The sequence below is a fragment of the Stegostoma tigrinum genome, chromosome 16, assembly GCF_030684315.1.
Source record: "Stegostoma tigrinum isolate sSteTig4 chromosome 16, sSteTig4.hap1, whole genome shotgun sequence".
Classification (NCBI taxonomy): Eukaryota; Metazoa; Chordata; class Chondrichthyes; order Orectolobiformes; family Stegostomatidae; genus Stegostoma; species Stegostoma tigrinum.
Window position 1 is genome coordinate 56,417,758 of NC_081369.1, and position 18,717 is coordinate 56,436,474.

At 43.4% G+C, this 18,717-nt stretch overlaps 1 protein-coding gene across 2 annotated transcripts in view; it reads right to left on the reverse strand.

Annotated features, from left to right (window-relative positions):
• The window catches only part of si:dkey-234i14.6 (uncharacterized), a 130,992-nt gene that overhangs the window by 70,479 nt on the left and 41,796 nt on the right, over positions 1-18,717 (reverse strand). For both annotated transcript variants that reach the window (XM_059651769.1, XM_048546192.2), the window contains exon 2: positions 12,376-12,552. In XM_059651769.1, the coding sequence (XP_059507752.1) occupies positions 12,376-12,552 (177 nt within the window). The remainder of the gene's footprint in view (positions 1-12,375; positions 12,553-18,717) is intronic.

An 18,717-nucleotide genomic window follows, 5' to 3' on the forward strand; every position in this document is an offset into this window, starting at 1 on the left:
AAGTTGGATTTCTCCATTTCTAATTCCTTCAGCACTAACACATTTGAAATAGCCACCAGCTTCATGGATGAGCCGCACTTCAAAATCAGAGTCAAGTGATCCTGTAAGTCATGGACAGATCAAATTAATAGAGAAGACTGGAAAACAACTGAACTTCCAATGATGGGTCAACTTGTTCTTATCCACATCCATTCAGTAATAACAAAATTTTAAACTTTGGAGCTACAGTCTGTAACACAGAACAGTCCAGCCAATGAAACATCCACTTGGCACCCTACCTCCACCCCGACAAGAGCTCAACTTTTGCCAAATCAGGTTAATGGGATCTTGAAGTTAGGATTTGTAGTTATATGCAAGGCAAAATATATTGAGGGACTCAATTATTCGGAAGAACCCTGGTCAACGAACAATTTTTAGATGTGTTCTACAGTTGGAGATTCCTTGACAAGGGCCTCCTGTTGTGAACTTGTCAGAGTATCAATAAAATCCATGTCCCTTTTAGAAGCAGTTAGTGGGATGAGTTTTATGATTTCAATGTTCAACAGTGCACTCGGACAGCTCCTGTGAAAGAGGAAACAGGCCAGCATGGCACTAGGACGGATGTGAGAAGTGGACAAGATGGCAGTAAATGATTTAGGGCCTACAGTGGTCAGCCCAGTGGCTATGCAGCTTGTCAGTTTGGGTTTGGGCGACGGCTGGGGATTCTCAGTCCATCATATCCCAATTCTTGCTCTGATAAATAGTCATCTAGATTTGAAAAAGTAGTTTGTTCTCTCTTCATGGATGGTGCCTGACCTACTGTGATTTCCAGCAACTTTTATCATGTCATAGATCACAGAATCCCTACTGTGTGGAAACAGGCCCTTTAGCCCAACAAGTTCACACTGACCCCTGGAGCATTCCGCCCCCTTATAAACCCACATAATTTACACACCCCTGAACACTACGAGCAATTTAGCATGGCCAATCCATATGGCCTTCACATCTTTGGACTGTGGGAGGAAACCCATGCAGACAAGGGGAGAATGTACAAACTCCACACAGTTGCCCAAGGGTGAGACTGAACCAGTGTCCCTGGTACTGGGAGACAGCAGTGCTAACCACTGAGCCATCATGTTTCCAATAGCTGATTTCTTTCTGCTCTGGTTTATCAGCTCTTGGTTGTTCAGGGTCCATGACTTCTTAAGGCCAGGGACATTTAGTTAGGGATATTACAGTCAGTAATGAAGCAGGGGTTCAGTTTAATAGCTATACAATAGTTAGAGCAGGTTTTTAAATACCCTAATCTCTCCTGGGCAACAAGTTTAAGTCAATTCTCCAGATGCTTCTCCATTTTATGCAGACTTGGCAAGAGTTTTAATGAATGGGTTATTTCAACTTTCGGGAAGACTTTCAGGATGTTCTTGGTGTGGGTTGTCTCTCGTCTCCTCCTCATCCGCCACCACACCGACTCCCACAGACACAGACATGGACAACGTGACTCACTCTTCACAGCTGACTGACCATAATCAGTGTCAGGCGTTGGCTAGGAAGGGGAAAATGCATTTAAATTTAAAGGGTTTTGCCGCGGCATCATCAGCGGTGATATTTCTCAAGGGATTTAAAGGGATCTGTTGCATGTTTCCCATGTGTCCGATGCATACAGTACCAGTGCTTGGTATCGAGTTTAAGATTTTTAACAAAGAATTTTCTTCATATAGCTGAAGGCCACGCTGACACACAAGCGGCGATGTCAAGTCTCTTTGCTGGCTTTTGGAATCCAGAGATTAAAAAACTGACAAATTCACTGACGAAAATCTCACTGAAAGCTGTACGTAATTCAGTGACAAAACATGGAAGGGACCTTTCTAGTTTGTTTAATGATTGGTTAACCATTGGTCTGTATTCACTACAGACAAGTCAACTTGAATCCATGTCAAACAAATGCTGCCTCGTGGAGAGTGTCTTTTATTAAGTCGCTCAAAGCAAATGCTGCAGGAGAATAATAAATCAGGCTTTGCAGATGATTTAGCAAACCTCAAAACAGTTCAAAAACCTGCAAATTTATTCATCTTGCAGAGTGTGTTACCATTCCACCTCAGTTACCATTTGGCAGAGAGCTAAGACTTTATCTTTGTGAAAATGTCAAACGCAGGGAACTTGATGTGAACAGGTTGAACTATGTACTATCAAGGCATTATTAAATCAGTCTGTTCAGAGAGGTCATTAGTATTGTTTGGTGGCAGGTGGGTCTTCAGCAAAGGCCTCCTGGCTCACAGCCTGTGACATTACCACAAGTGTCGTTAGGCACCAACTTTTTTTGGAATCAACCTGTCTGGAGATGTCGTGCAACATTTCTAGAACAGGTGGACTTGAACTCAAGCCTCCTGGCTCAAGAGGTGAGGAAACTACTAGTGCACTACAACAGTTTATGAACCATTCAAATCAAATTCCTTGAATACCCTTAACTGTGGCTTGGTTACTTTTAGACTTGGCTACTCCAATGTTTCCTGGTCAGCCTACCATCTGACACTAAACTGGAAATCACCCGAAGTCCCACAAAACCTATCCTATCTTGCATCAGTCCCACTCATACCTATGCACTGACCCAGCTCCTTGTCAGGCCATGCCCTAAATTTACAAAGTCAGCCTGGTTTTCAAATCCCCACCTGGCCTCACCCCTCCCAGTTCACTACTCAATGCAGTTACCTTCAATTTTGCCTCCTCTATTCCAGATTTCAGTTGTTCTATCTTGGGCAGCTACGCCCTCATTGACAGAAGCTTCACCTCTCCAAAACTGTTGCATTTAAATGCTTCAAAATGTCTACTTTGGGCCCAATCTTGAGATATTTTGGCCCCAGTCTCCAGAATGCTCACCAAATCGGAGAGGATGCAAGGAATATCAAATCAGCCATAATCCTAGAGTCTACACTGCTATTCAAAGGGCCGTAACAGTCTATTCCTGTTCCAGTTCCTCATGATCAAATCCCTTCTGGCTAGCACTATCCTCAATTTCAATGCTTTCCATCTTTTTACTCTTTTCCAAATGGCTGATCAGTATCTATTCTTCTTGCAAAAATCTTTAAAAGATGCTAAATATGCATTGTTGCTATTCATGTAATGGTCTAGGATTAGTTATTTAAGATAACCAATGACTCCACATGATGAGACTCAGAAGTGTACAAAATGTCATGAAATTGAAGAACAATTTTACATATCAAGCCATATAAATGCAGGTTAGCATCATATGGAAATCAAATAAGTATCAGTTTGCTGTTGCATATTTTGTGTTCTTTATCATTTAAAATCTGCCAAAGATGATTAGTAGAATCAGAATAGGTAATTACTAACTTTGAACCGAAAGGAATAGCATTAAAATGGGGTTACTAAAAGCCCGGGGATGCGGCACAGAATACTAGCAGCTGAGTTTTATGCGCGCTGAGGTGTTTGGAGAACGAGAATATCCTGTTCCATTGCTAATAGTGTAATCAAGTCTGGAGATAAACAAGTCTGAGATTGGACAGATGATTGAGGCTGGGAGAGAACAGCTCATTGTTAGTGAGGTATAAGGGGGTGGTCTTTGTGGCAAAGTGAGTATGGGTACAAAACTCAGTTAAGACAGTTAATCTGTGAAGTTCTTTAATAGAAAGTAGTAGAGGCAGGGTCATTGAATTTATTCAATAATGAGTTAGATAGGTTTTCGTTTGAAAAGGGACTCAAGGTGGGAGGGGAAATGGAAAGTGGGGCTGAGATCATAAATACATCAACCATGATATTATCGAATGGTTCAGCAGGGTCAAATTGAGCTGAATCACAGCAGTATTGCCATGCAGAAGAAAGCCATTTGGTTGATCACGTCTGCCCCAGCTCTCCAAATGAGCATTACAAATCATTGCCACGCTCCAGCCCTTTCCTACTCCCATGTCCTTTAATATGTTAAGGCTTGCAAACATCCAGCTTCAATGAGCAACGCTGGCCAGGCTGCTAGAATAGGAACAGAGACAGGGGATTATTACGTGAATTAAAGAGAATGTCTTTGGTTTTCTCAGAGTTTAATCGAAGAAAGGTGCAATTTGCATATTACACTTGGCTGGGTGTCAAACACAGGCAGATTTGGCAAGTGGCGATGAGAGAGATAGTAGAGAACAGGTCATGGACATCATAAAACCAGATGTGCAGCTTTATGCTAGGTGAGAAAGAACCATTCCAAACATGGTCCCACATAGATTTCAGTTGACAGCCCAATTAATTCCAACTGGACTCTGGACCAAACCTCAACATGCAGCAATTCTACACCTGCCAACCGTGCATGAAACACCTTTGATGTGAGAAGACTAAATGATCAGGGGGATCCACATGCCAGAATCCTGGGAAACCTTTTGTGTTACTGCAACCATTCTAAAGTTCATCTTCAAAGCCTTGTTTCAAAGAGCTGAGCCTTGATGGGGATATATATTTAAAAACAAAACTCCTTAAAACATTGTTTGGAGTAAGGCAGCATTATTTGCAATTTATGAGTGCAATTGGCACAGAAACGTCACCCTCAACTAATCCAAGGAAATGGCCAAGACGGCTGAAATGTCATGAGAATTCAACTTGTTCATTGTAATCGTCAGGATCAGAAGCGTGTGGTTCTACTTGTTTGGGTCAACATCATAGTCCATATTTTAAATGGTTTTTTTTCCCCGACTCCAAATGCTTTCCAAAGTGACCTGGCAAGCCACTAACTTAGAATGTTTCAAGCCATTGCCAGTACCTCCCCCTCCCACAAATCCCACATCCACTTTCCCAGAACAACTAACAATGGACAATAAGATGCTTAGAAAGAAACACATTTAAAAACAAAGTAACCCTCAAAATGTGATCTGTGTCAATTTGTTCTTTTGAAACATGTAGCTGCACAAGGAAAGGTCTGCCAAACCTTTGTCTGTGTTGGTACCATTAATCTCTGGGTCAGAAGACTGTGGTTTCAAGCCCTGCAGGAGGACTGCAGGATATGAGGTGAAGGAATGCTTCAGCACAGTGCTAGTAGAACAATGCGCTGTCAGAAATGTTGGCTAACATTCCCCTCAAAACTGCAGTGCCTCAACTGGGGATTTCTGGTTCAGTTTTACTGCGAAGAAGCAGTGCCTGACAACACCAGAGTTCAGCAACTGAAGACATGCCAGCTAACACCAAGGAGCATTTCACAAGAGGTTAGAATAGAAGAATGGAGAGATGTGAGGAAGGAAGAAGGTGATCGTCTTTGAGCCGGAAGAAATTTAAAAGAGGAAGGGAATTTAAGTTCTCATTCACCTGGTTTTTAAGTTTGAGGTGGTGTTGAAATTTAGCATCGGAGAGAGTCATACAGCCTGGGTTTAAAAGACATTTGGACAGCTACATGATTATGAATGGTTTAGAGCGATATGGACCAAACACAGGCAAATGGGACTAGATACGTTTGGGGATACCTGGTCAGCATGGACAAGTTGGATCAAAGGGTCTGTTTCTGTGCTGTGTTACTCTATGTCTCTATGAAACAGACCCTCTGGGGATCCAACCAGTCCACACCGACCACATTCCCAAACTAAACTGGTCCCACCTCCCTCCAAATCTTTCTTATTTATGTATTTATCCAACTACCTTGTGAAAGCTGCCACTGCACTTGCATGTACCACTGTCACTGGCAGTTCATTTAACAGACAGTGCGTGGTGTATGGTGTTGCATGCGTGTCTCAGCGTCTTGTCCCTTTTAAACATTTCTCCTCTCACCTTATAATAAGCCCTCGATATCTGCACTCCCCTACCCTAGGAAAGAGGCCTTTGTCACTTACTTGATCTACACCACAATAATATCACCCCTCAACCTCCAACACTTTCAGTATTAAAAAATATCCCAGAATTTTTAGTCTAGACTCGCAAGATTTTGCAGTACAAGAGGTGGCTGCCCATGCCATCATGTCCATATCAAAGATCTAACTACAATAATCTAAATTTCCAGCTTTTGGCCCATAGCATTGGAAGCAGTGTCAACACAAGGGATATCTAAATCTTGTTCAAAAGTTACAACAGCTTCTGACTCAGCCACCTTTTCAGGCAGTCACTTCCAGACTCCTACCAGAGGAGAAATGCACCGTCTCTCAACTTTCTACCTCTTCAAAACAAAGCCACTTGTTCTCTGGTCATTGACCCCTCAAATGAAAAATAATAAGGTAGCCTTCCTGGCTACCTTATCAATGCTCCTCAAATCATATACACCTCTATCAGTATTTCTTCTGTTTCTCCTGAGCCTTTACTACTCCAAGCAAAACAAGCCCAATCTTCAACCCTAGCTCAGACCCTTCAGCCGAGGCCACTATCCTGGTAAATCTCCTTCTCTAATGCAATTATATCCTTCCTATAAAAGTAACCAGCAGAACGGCACAGAGTATTCGAGTCATGGACTAAGCAGTGCTTTTTTTTTTAAACAATTCTAGCAATAAACCTCCTTCCTCTTGTATTCTGTGCCTTGGCTAACAAATGCAAATATTCCACATTCCTTCTTAGCCACGTCATCTACCTGTGCTGCTACTTTCAATGATCTCTGGATATGCACCTTAAAGCCCTGCTGAACCTCAGTACTGTTGAGGGTCCTATCAGCCACTGTGTAATCCCTTGCTTCCACATCCCTCCCCAAGTGCATTATATCTCAGTCTTGGAGTTGAATTCCATTTGCCAGTGTTATGCAAGCTTGACCAGTTTGTTGATACCCTCCTGCAGTTTATGGCTATCTTTCTCATCGTTTACCACCCTACCGATGTGGATCATCCACTGACATTATGGTCAAATCTCTGACATTTAAATTTCAAACCATAATGCACAACACAAACAATCCCAGCTCCAAACCCTGTGGAACCACACCGCAAACAGACTTCCAGTCACAGAAGCATCCATCTACTATTGTCACCCTACCTCAGGCAATTTTGGATTCTTTTTGACCAACTGCTATGGAGAACCTTCTTTAAATGCTAACGTCTAAATAGACAACAGCAAATGGATTACCTAGTTGAAAAACTAAATGATGCAATTTGTCAAACACAGGCTTCCCTTAGCAAATCCATGCTCGTAACCTTGATTAATCCACGCCCCTCCAAAACATATACGCTCTGCGCGTCAGAATTAGCTCAAAAAACTTCCTTAAATGGATGAGAGTTTGCTCGCTGAGCTGGAAAATTAGTTTTCAGACGTTTCGTCACCATTTTAGGTAACATCATCAGTGAGCCTCCGATGAAGCGCTGGTGTTATGTCCCACTTTCTAATTATCTGTTTGTGTTACATATAAATAGAAAGCAGGACATAACACCAGCGTAATAATAAAGTGTGAAGCTGGATGAACACAGCAGGCCAAGCAGCATCTCAGGAGTGCAAAAGCTGACGTTTCGGGCCTAGACCCTTCATCAGACTGATGAAGGGTCTAGGCCCGAAACGTCAGCTTTTGCGCTCCCGAGATGCTGCTTGGCCTGCTGTGTTCATCCTGCTTCACACTTTATTATCTTGGATTCTCCAGCATCTGCAGTTCTCATTATCTCTCACATAACACCAGCGCTTCGTCAGAGGCTTACTAATGATGTTAACTAGAATGGTGACCAAACGTCTGAAAACTAACCTTCCAGCTCAGCGAGCAAACTCACGTCCAGAACCTCAACCTGAGCCAAAATTCTTCTCAAAACTCACTAACTTCCTTAATATTGAAGTTAGACCAATTGGCCTGGAACTTCTTTGTCTATCTTTCTTTCTAAAAAAAAAGTAGCAGGGCAATGCTTGCTGTCCCCACCAATCTACCAACACCTCACTTATGGCTCGAAATTGGCTTTAAAAATTGCTGCAAAGCCCCTGACATCAACTGCTTGAAAAGCCTAGAATACAGCTCATCCTGGCCTGCAGATTTATCCACATTTAAATCTGCTAATCCAGCTATTACTACTCTCTCTCCTAAGTGTCTTGGTCCTGCAGTTATCAGTGTTGTTTTTCTCCCCCACTGTGAAGACCAACTCAAAATGTTCGTGGAGGAGTGAGCCCACGTACACATTGACTCCTATGTTCCCTCATGGGTCCTGCTCATTTCCTAGTTATTCTCTTGCTCTTTATTGAACTAAACACAAAAACCCTTTGGTGCAATGTTAGATTGCAAAGTCAGTGCATGGCTCGTGGGTACTCAACGGCTGTGACTAATCAGGTTCAGGCAGATTAAATGGCCAACAGATGTTGGAAAGGGCAGATTCAGAGCGAAACTGGATGCAAGGAGATGCAACTTGTAGTAGGGAGTGACATCATGTCTTTGCTCTTCAAACTTAGCTGGAATTAATTATTGGTTCAAACCAGAATACCAGCCGAGGTGCTATTACAGAGAAGTAGTGGAGAGCTCAAAAGTGCTACAATTGATACAGCTAGCTTTCAGTGTATAGAAAGCTGATCCAATGCCTCTCAATGAAATGTAGCAAATGTGGGTCTTTGGAAAACCCAACAGAACTTCCCCCACTTCATCGAAAGGAAACATGCATCTAAGGAAGCTGTCACCACATTGACCTGTCAGCCAAAATCATACCGACAATTTACTGATCAATGGGATATTGAGAAGGCAGTGGGGAAGAAAGACATGTCACAAAGTATTGTAGGGTGTAATTTAAACTGACACATTGATGTAACAAAATATTACTGACTTACTTGCTGCTTCACTACCCCCTACTCTCCTGCTTTAATTCATCTGCCTTTCTACTCTCTTTCACATTCAATTTGTCTTCCTCTGCAAAGGCACATAAAACAACTTGACCCAATATTCACAATCTGCGATAGATATGGACTTGTATTGGCAATACTAGCAATTTTTGAACCAACTAATTCATCATGCTCCAACAGACTTTCCTTGGGGTGCCCCTCACCTGCAGAGTAGTTCCTCCTGTTATATTCATTAGGTGGTAGTTTTACTTCATATGTTATGTACAATTTGTAGTTTGGACCAACGTTTAGGCAATAAGTCAGTAATTAAGTTCAAATTTCAAAACAAAAGATAAAATGAATGGCAGGTGTTGTAGAATCATGGAATCCCTACAGTGTGGAAACACGCCCTTCAGCCCAATAAGTCCACACCGAACCTCAGAGTATCCCACCCAGACCCATTCCCCTATAACCCACCTAATCTATACATCTCTGGCCAATCCACTTAACTTGCACACCTCTGTACTGTGGAAGGAAACTGGAATACCTGCAGAGGAAACTCACGCAGACACAGAGAGAACGTGCAAACTCCACACAGATAGTCACCCGAGGCTGGGATTGAACCCAGGTCCCTGGCGTGTGAGGCAGCAGTGCTAACCACTAAGCCACTCTGCCACCCTGTGTCCTTTTCCTAAAATAGGGGATTTCAAAGCCAGGGGCATTTTTTTTTAAATTTTAAAAGGCAAGAGGTGAAAGATTTAAATAAAGAGATACGACACACTTTTTATTTGAAATGCAGTGGTTCATTTGCCAGCACTTGGCCCACAGACTTGAAATGGAATGCCTAGTGCTCATCCAAGTCCTCTCTAAAGGCTGTGAGGTGACTCACCGCCATCATCCTCCCAGGCAGCACATTCCGAGCTATCACCACCCTCCAGGTGGAAAGGCCTTTCCTCACATTCCCCCAAAACCACCTACACCTCACCCTGAGCCCAGTGTCCCAAGACTAAGCCTTCGACTACAGGAGAACAGCTGCTCCTTACACTTTCTGTCCATGCCCCTCTTCATCATTTTCACCTCAAGTCACAGTATTCTCTGCTTGAATAAAAACAACCAAAGCCAATCCAACCTTTCCTTCCCAGGCAGCATCCTGGTGAATTTCTGTCTATACCCTCTACCGTGCAAACACATTCTTCCTGTAAGGTGGCAACCAGAACTGCACACACTGCCCCAGCTGTGGTCTCAAAGTTCTGTACAACTCCAACATAAATCACAAAAGCAGACTGTGGAAGATATGCCTTGACTGATAAAGGCAAGTGTCCCATTTCCACCATCTTACTAACATGCGCTCCCGCCTTCAGATTTCGAAGAGTTCAGTAATCGGATTAAATAGAATGGTTTAAGAATGCGCTAACAGCCTGCGTAAATCCAGGTGAAGAGACACAGGCTGCCAATATCATTAATATAATTAAAATTTGTTTCCCAGAACAAGCTGATGAGTTCCAGCTTTTCTTAAAGGCGAAGAGCCATCTCAGGAATAAGAGGAAAGTTACATTTGTATTTGTTGGTTTACTATGTGAGATTGAAAAAGTCACTGAAGTGTACTGGAACATAAGCTTTCATTCATATACCACCTTAAAGATAAAAGGTGCACCATGGTGACTCTGAGCTGTACTAGCTTGATAGAATCAGTGAAATGATGGAAGATATCATCGACAGTGCTATCAAGCAGCACCTACTCAGAAATAATCTGCTCAGTGACATCCAGTTTGGGTTTGGCCAGGGCCACGCAGCTCCTGACCTCATTACTGCCTTGGGTAAAATATGGACAAAGCAGCTGAATTCCAGAGGTGAGGTGAGTGTAACAGGCCTCAATATCAAGGCTGCATTTACCAGAGTGTTGCATCAATGAGCCCTAGAAAAACTGGAATCAATGGGTATCAGGGGCAAACGCTCCAGTGGTTGCGGTCATAACTAACACATAGGAAGACAGTTGTGGTTGTCAGAGGCCAATCATCTCAGCTCCAGGACATCTTTGCAAGAGTTCGTCAGGGTAGTGTCTCAGACCCAACTATCTTCAGCTGCTTCATCAATGATCTTCCCTCCATCATAAGGCCAGAAGCGTGGATGTTCTTCGATGATTGCACAATGTTCGGCACCATTCATAACTCCTCCGATGCTAAAGCAGTCCATCTTCAAATGCAACACAATCTGGATAATATCTAGGCTCGGGCTGACAAATGGCAAGTGATATTCATACCACACAAATGTAAGGCTATAACTATCACCAATAAGAGACAATCTAACCACCACCCCTTGACATTCAATGGTGTTACCATCACCAAATCCCCCACTATCAACATCGTGGGGGTTACTATTGACCAGAAACTCAACTGGACTCACCACATTAACACAGCGGCTACAAGAGCATCTCAGAAGCTAGGAATACTGCAGCAAGTAACTCACCTCCCGACTCCTCAAAGCCTGTCACACCACCTATAAAGGCACAAGTCAGGAGTGTGATGGAATGCTCTCCACTTGCCTGGATGAGTGCAGCCACAACAACACTCAAGAAGATTGACAACATCCAGGACAAAACAGCCCGCTTTATTGACACTACAAGCATCCACTCCCTCCATCACCAATGCTCAGCAGTAGCAGCGTGTACTACCTACAAGATGCACTATGGAAATTCACCAAAGATCCTTAGACAGCACCCTCCACATCCACGACCACTTCCATCGAGAAGGAGAAGGGCAGTTGATACATAGGAACACCACCACCTCCAAGTCACTCACCATGCTGACTTGAAATATGTCACTGTTCCTTTACTGTCGCTGGTCAAAATCCTAGAATTGCCTTCCTAATAGCAGTGGGTCAACCGACAGCTAGGGGGCCACAGCAGTTTACCACCACCTTCTGAAGGGCAACGAGGGACAGGCAACAAATGCTGACCAGTCAGCGACACCCACATCCGACAAATGAATTTTAAAAAAGTGAAGGAGGGCAACAAGGAGTGAGGGGGGATAAAAAGAAAAATGATCATAATAGGGAAAGGAGGTGGAAATCAGATGTGTTTGGGCGAGAGAGGTGAACACAATCACATGGGTGTGACAGGGAACTATGCATGACTTATTTCTTCCACTCGATCCTTTTAATATTGCTTCTTTTGACCAAGCTGACGACAGTACTCAGTGTAATGCCCCAAGCTAACACTAAGTTGATTTAGAAAAAGGGTCACAGCTTGTTGGTGTGTGTGTAGTTGGCAGTTTTTAAACTATTCACAGGGGAAGCAAATCAAGTGAACCAGCTTTGCATAGCACGCATAAAGAGGAGACCTCAAGCTACACAGTTGCAAGTGGCTTCTTTACTTTCTACAGTCTATGGAGCCATCATACTTCAAAATCAGTGGATGCTCCTAAATCAACTTAGTAGGTCTTGCATCCTAGGCAGGCAGGACTTTAACTTAGAACTCTTGATCCAGAGGTAGGGACATTACCACTGTTCCAGAAGACCCCTACAGTTATCCCTGCATCTCCTGGTATAGTGAGCAATTGCATGGGAGACATCAGACAGGAACCAAAACAAAAACGTGATGGTGTCTCTGAGAAGGGGGGGCAGTCTTTAGCTGTGTACCAGGACAGTAGAGTGAAAGAAGCCATTGTGAACTTGCTGAAACAACAGGGATGAAAAAATAAAAGTCACCAGGAAATTATTCCATACCTGTCGCTGGTCTGCTCTCTCTATGGCTGCATTAGCACCATAAGCGTTGCAGGACTCCACAATGTAGTCTGAGCTGACTCCAAGTACAGAGCTTGAACCACCACAGGAACCATCACAAACCACAATCACACGGGGCAGCTCACACGTTGGGATCTTCTTCAGGTATTCCTCAGTGAACTAGATGAAGGTGGTTAGGGTTTGGGGGTGAGAGTGGGGGAGGACAAGGAGAAACAAAACAGATGTTACTTGCATATTTACCACCAAAAAAAAGCAAAAAATAAAAATCGGATGAAAGTATGTCAATTCAGTTGCTTATTAAGAAGCTGTGGAAAGGCCTTTGATCCAGTCAGCTGTCAAAAGAAATTAAAATCATCAGATTTCACTGCAGTCTCTGGAAACAGAGGGTCAAACTCAGATCCAAATCTCCATGGCAACCATGCCAGTTGGCATATATTATTAAAACTGATCAGCATTTGCTGCGGTTACAAAAAAGGAAGGCTGTAATCAGATAAGTTCAGCATCATTGTTTATTAAGGGTTATCATTAAATGTAGAGCAGGACTTTGAGAAGGAGATGAGGTTTCAAATCAGACATGCCTGTTCTATGAATCTGGTACCTTAGCTCTTTCGCCTAAAGACTTCTTGTAAAATTCCCTCCACCTTTCACAGAAGATAAAGTCAAAAGATAAAGTCAAAGCCTTTTGGATAGTGTTGAACAAAACAGTGCACTCCCTGGTCAATATTTACTCCTCAGCCAACACCAATAAAAATAGCAGATCATGTTGGCATTATCACTTGGACGTTTCTGGAAGCTTGCTGTGTCAAAATTGGATGTCACTTCCCTACACTGCATCAGTGATTTGATTGTAAAGCGCTTCATCGCTTGAAAAGCACTTTGGGTTATCCCAAGGTCACTACAGAAAAGACAAACTGAAAGGTTTGCGTGTGTCTATCTAGTTTGACAAAAGGTGGAACAGGGGAAATAAGGGCAAAATATTTTCAGTGAAAGCTGGTTTTCCACACAGTGCAGAGGAAGAATGAGACTTCAACAAAGCAAAAGAGAATAGCTACATGTGCCGCAGGAAAATTCTACATTTATAAAGCAGTATCTACAATTTTGCTAACAAAGTGTGGAGCTGGATGAACACAGCAGGCCAAGCAGCATCTCAGGAGCACAAAAGGCCTAGACCCTTCATCATCCTCTCTGAAGAAGGGTCTAGGCCTGAAACGTCAGCTTTTGTGCTCAAGATGCTGCTTGGCCTGCTGTGTTCATCCAGCTCCACACTTTGTTATCTTGGATTCTCCAGCATCTGCAGTTCCCATTGTCACTCTATAATTTTGCTACTCAGTTTGAAAACCAATTTCTCCCCAACCCAAGGGGCACTCATCTTTTGAAAGGGAAGTACATTAAAATGGTTTTGTTGAAAAATCTCTCTACATAAGATAAAGCTGAACATTCTCGTCAAAACAAAAGGCACTCAATATAAAAATAACCATCTTGTTTAGGTATAATCTGACTTTTTGGGGGGGGGGGGGGTGTGGAAATAACAATTTTACCCACTGTTCCACTGTTCCAAGAATATGGTTTCTTTCAAAAAAATCCTTAGGGGAAATCGGTTTGTTTTAGTTTAGATCAATTATGGACAAAAAAAGTTAACCTGTTCAAAAATTTTATTACATATTACTGGGAGCAAGTGGGGGTTGAACACAGAGGCCTCCTGGATCAGAGGTAGGGACACTACAACTGCATAAGATCCCTAAATCTCAATATGATGTCCAGTATCTTCTGTCCAATTTAGACTGTCTTTTGAAGTCATTATTTCTAATGTCTTCTACCACTCAAATCACGTTAAAAAGAGTTGACCTCATTCCTTGAGTTTCAAATTTAATGAACAGTTTGGAGGCTCATTGAATTTTTTTTGAAATTTGACATTCGGCATGGGATGAGAGCGTCACTGGCAAGGCAGCATTTATTGCCCATCCCTAATTGCCCAGAGGGCAGTTCAGAGTCAACCACATTGCTGTGGTTCTGGAGTCACATATAGGCCAGACCAGATAAGAATGGCAGTTTCCTTCCCTAAAAAAGGGCATTAAACCAGATGGGTTTTTTTCTGACAACTCAACAATAAATTCATGGCTAGATTCTCAATTCCAGGCATTTTTTAAAAAATTGAATTCAAACTCCACCATCTGCCATGGCAAGATTCGAATCTGCGTCTCCAGAACATTATTTGGTGCTCTAGATCAGCAGTCCAGCAACAATTCCACAGCACCACTGCCTCCCTAATAAATTGTGAAGGTCCATAAAAAAAATTCAACTTTTTTGGCCCCAATAATTCATTTTTTTGAGAAACTAATGAGTTTAGTTGCAGCAATAACATAAAAGTCAATCAGGAATTTACATAAATTACTTAGAATTTAATCATTTGGCACAACTCAAATGCATTAGCATTGTTCTGTAATCAAATACTGCCACTATTTTGAACACAAGATCAAAATCGGCAATAGGACAATTGCTCAATTAGAGCAATGTTGCCAGAGGTAAACTTACTGATCAGGGCTCCAGGGAGGTTCTTCCTCTATAAATAAATAGTTTTGGTAACCTGATGAATGGACCAATTATTTAAATCTTACGTGGCCATCCTGCTTGGTCAGAAACACAAGCTGTTAATCAGTCAGGCTGACAATTCTGAATCTCAGCTGTGCCCTCCTCACATTTATTTATCCAGCTGAATCTAGTTCTCAATGGTTCAGCACATTTGAGGACAGAAACAACTTTCTTTGCCAGTAAGTTACTGATAAAAGGTGGTTCTGGAAACTAATCTTTCCAACAATAATTTTGCTCACAAAATATCTGACTAAAATTTCTCAGGTTCCCACAGTGGGGTGGGCAGATTTCCTAACCTTAGCAGGAGATAAAGATGGATTACAAGAAGGACTAACAAATTTTCTCCCATTTGAAATAAAGAGGAGGTACAAGAAGTGGGAAGACAAACAAAAGAAAAAAAGTTAGTGGCAGGAATGATTGCACTAATTAATTGTTGCCACGTACAAGTTTCAAAATATATTCAATTGGGAGGTTTGGCCTTTATTTTCAGACTTGCTAGAACATTACTGTTAAAACATAAACATACAGTCATACAGGAGAAGAGGGAGAGCGAGTGCTACTTTCAGCTGATTCCTGAATCCTGCTCATATCTGTGCAAACATGAATATACCGCAAACATCTTCGCTAATTCAGGAAACATGACCAAAGGTCACCCAGTTGAAATAAGAAACTGGCATCCCAGATTTCCTGTATTAGGAACACAGCAACACAGGAGTTAACCATTCAGCCCATCAAGCATGCAAGATCAAAAGCTTTGATGCCTTTTACCCACCCCATCGCCATAACCTTGCATGGCACATGATCAGAAATCTACCAACCTACTTTAAACACACTCAAAGAGTGAACTATGATGTTGTCCACCGCTGACGAATACAACTGGTCCACAACATAGTCTGTGACACCTTCCCTGATGACCACTCCCAGTACACAAGGCTATTTGCTGCCTCTACTAGTATGTGAATGGGTAGAGTTGTTTCACGTAGTTTGCTGCCAGTTATCCTTCTGTCTTGGGCCTGTCTACTTATAATCAGTAGAGATATGCCAACATTGACTTATTCACAGAAGAGTCAATGTTTTAGATAACAGCCTGGTTTATTGCATGATGGTGAAAAGAACAATGTTTGCTCAGGCATTATGGCCAAGACAGTAGTCAGCTGGTACAGATACATCTGCTCTCTTCGAACACCTTCTCTGGCCCATCAGACTGTGAAATATCACTAGAATGAATGGGTCCAATATAACGTGAACTTCAACCCCTTCAAAACCATTACGTTCAACAACAAGTCTCACATTCACTGATACGCAAAAGTCATAGCGCATCCCAACAGTCTCCACCCAAGGTAGTCAAAAAGGAGGCTGGAAGAACTGCCTGTGTGCCAGGCAGCATCTGGAGGAAAGGAGCAGTCACCGGTTTGGGTATGACCCTTCTTCAGGGTCAGAAAGCTGAGGGTCCAGTTGGAAGGTGGAACTGAGATCAGCATTGAAGGCAGAGCTGTAGTCATCGAGCAGTAGTCTGACGTAGGTGTTTTTGTTGTCCACATGTTTCAGGGATGAGTGCAGGGCCAGGGATGTGGCATCCTCTGTGAACCTGTTATGAAAGTAAGCAAACTGTAGGGGTTCGAAGTGGGCTTGGAGACCTGGAGTGGATACAGTCCATGACCAACCTCTCGGAGCACCTCACGATTATTGAAGTCAAAGCTACTGGGGTAGCAGTTATTTAGGCACAATACATGTGTTTTCTTGGGTACGGGGATGATGGTGGTCATCTTGAAGCAGGTGGGGACTTCGGCTCATCGGCCGGAGAGGCTGAAGATGTCAGTGAATACCTCCACCATCTGGTCCGCACAGGATCAGAGTGCTTAGCCGGGACACTGTCCGGATCCATCACTGTTCTCGGGGTGGCTCCCAGGAAGAACTGATCTGACGTCTGAAGCAGTGACGGAGAGAACAGATGTATCCAGGGTTGTTAGGGAAGGCATGACCACGCTGCTTGCATTCTGCTCAAACAGAGCATAGAAATGACTGACAGCATCAGGGAGGGATGGGTCTTTGTCTACTGTCATGCTCTGCTTCATTTTGTACCCCATAACGTTGGTTAGGCCTTGCTACAGATGGCGAGAGTCTGTTTGGTAGGTCTGAGCCTCTAATTTGGTCTGGTACTGTCTCTTGGCCTCCCTGATGGCTTTGCCATATCTGGATTTTCTTGTTTTGGTCCTGGTCACCCAACTTGAATGTGCACATCTGGTCTTCAGTGTGGAGTGGATTTCCTGGTTCATCCAAGGTTTGCTGGTTGGGGAACACTTGGATTGACTTCTTTGGTACACAGTCTTCCGCACATTCGGTCATGAAGTCAGTGACAGTGGTGGCATACTCGTCTAGGTTTTCCAATGAATATTTGAACACGTTCCAGTCCTCCAATTCCGAACAGTCCCAGAGATTGTCTTCCGCTGCTTCGGACCAGCACTGTGCTTTTTTTGCAAAGGTTTCTCCCATTCCTGCTGATGAACAGAAGCCGAGAGGAGGAACACAGTGCTGTGATCGATTTCCCGAACTGTTCGCAGGGCATGGAGCGGCAGGTTTCTGTGATTGTTGTTGAGCAGAGGTCCAGAATATTCGGTCCCCTGGTAGGGCAGGGGATGCGTTGGTGGTACTTTGACATCACTTGCTTGGGTGAAGTCACCGATCAGGATGAACAGAGTCTCGTGAAATTTTGTCTCTAGTGATTTGTGGTGATGTAAATCTCATCCAGGACAGGTTACGTATCTGCACAGGGTGGTACGTAGACTGCTGTCAGAATGGCAGAGGTGAACCCTCATGGTAGGTAGTAGGGACGGCTTTTGCCCTCAGGACTCCAGTTTCAGACTTAAATCCACAAACCTCTGACACAGGAAAGGGAATGTCAATGAGGAACAGCATTTAAACACTTGCTGAAATAATAACAATGATTCTAAACTTGGTGCGGCAGTCAGATGTGAAAAACCGACCAAAAAAAGTACTGGAGTCTTAAATGTTGTTATTTTGATGAGTAGTTTTACAAAAATATTTGAGATAGTAGGAACAGCAAATGCTGGAGAATCTGAAACAACAAGATGTCGAGCTGGATGAACACAGCAGGCCAAGCAGCATCAGAGGAGCAGGAAGGCTGACTTTTCAGGCCTAGACCCTTCTTCAGAAATAGGGAAGGGGAGGAGGGTTCTGAAATAAATAGGGAGTGGGGGGGGAGCAAATAGAAGATGGATAGAGGAGAAGATGGGTGGAGAGGAGACAGACAGGTCAAAGAGGCGGGGATGGAGCCAGTAAAGGTGAGTGGAGGCGGGGAGTCAGGGAGGAGATAGGTCAGTCCGGGGTGGACGGACAGGTCAAGGGAGCAGGGTGAGGCTAGTAGGTAGGAGATGGGGGTGGTGCTTGAGGTAGGAGGAGGGGATAGGTGGGACAAAGGACAGGTTAGGGAGGCTGGGACAAGCTGGGCTGATTTTGGGATGCGGTACAGGGAGGAGAGATTTTGAAGCTGGTGAAGTCCACATTGATGCCATTGGGCTGCAGGGTTCCCAAGTGGAATATGAGTTGCTGTTCCTGCAACCTTCGGGTGGCATCATTGTGGCACTGCAGGAGGCCCATGATGGACATGTCATCTGAGGAATGGGAGGGGAAGTTGAAATGGTTCGCAACTGGAAGGTGCAGTTGGTTATTGCAAACCGAGCGGAGGTGTTCCACAAAGCGGTCCCCAAGGTTCCG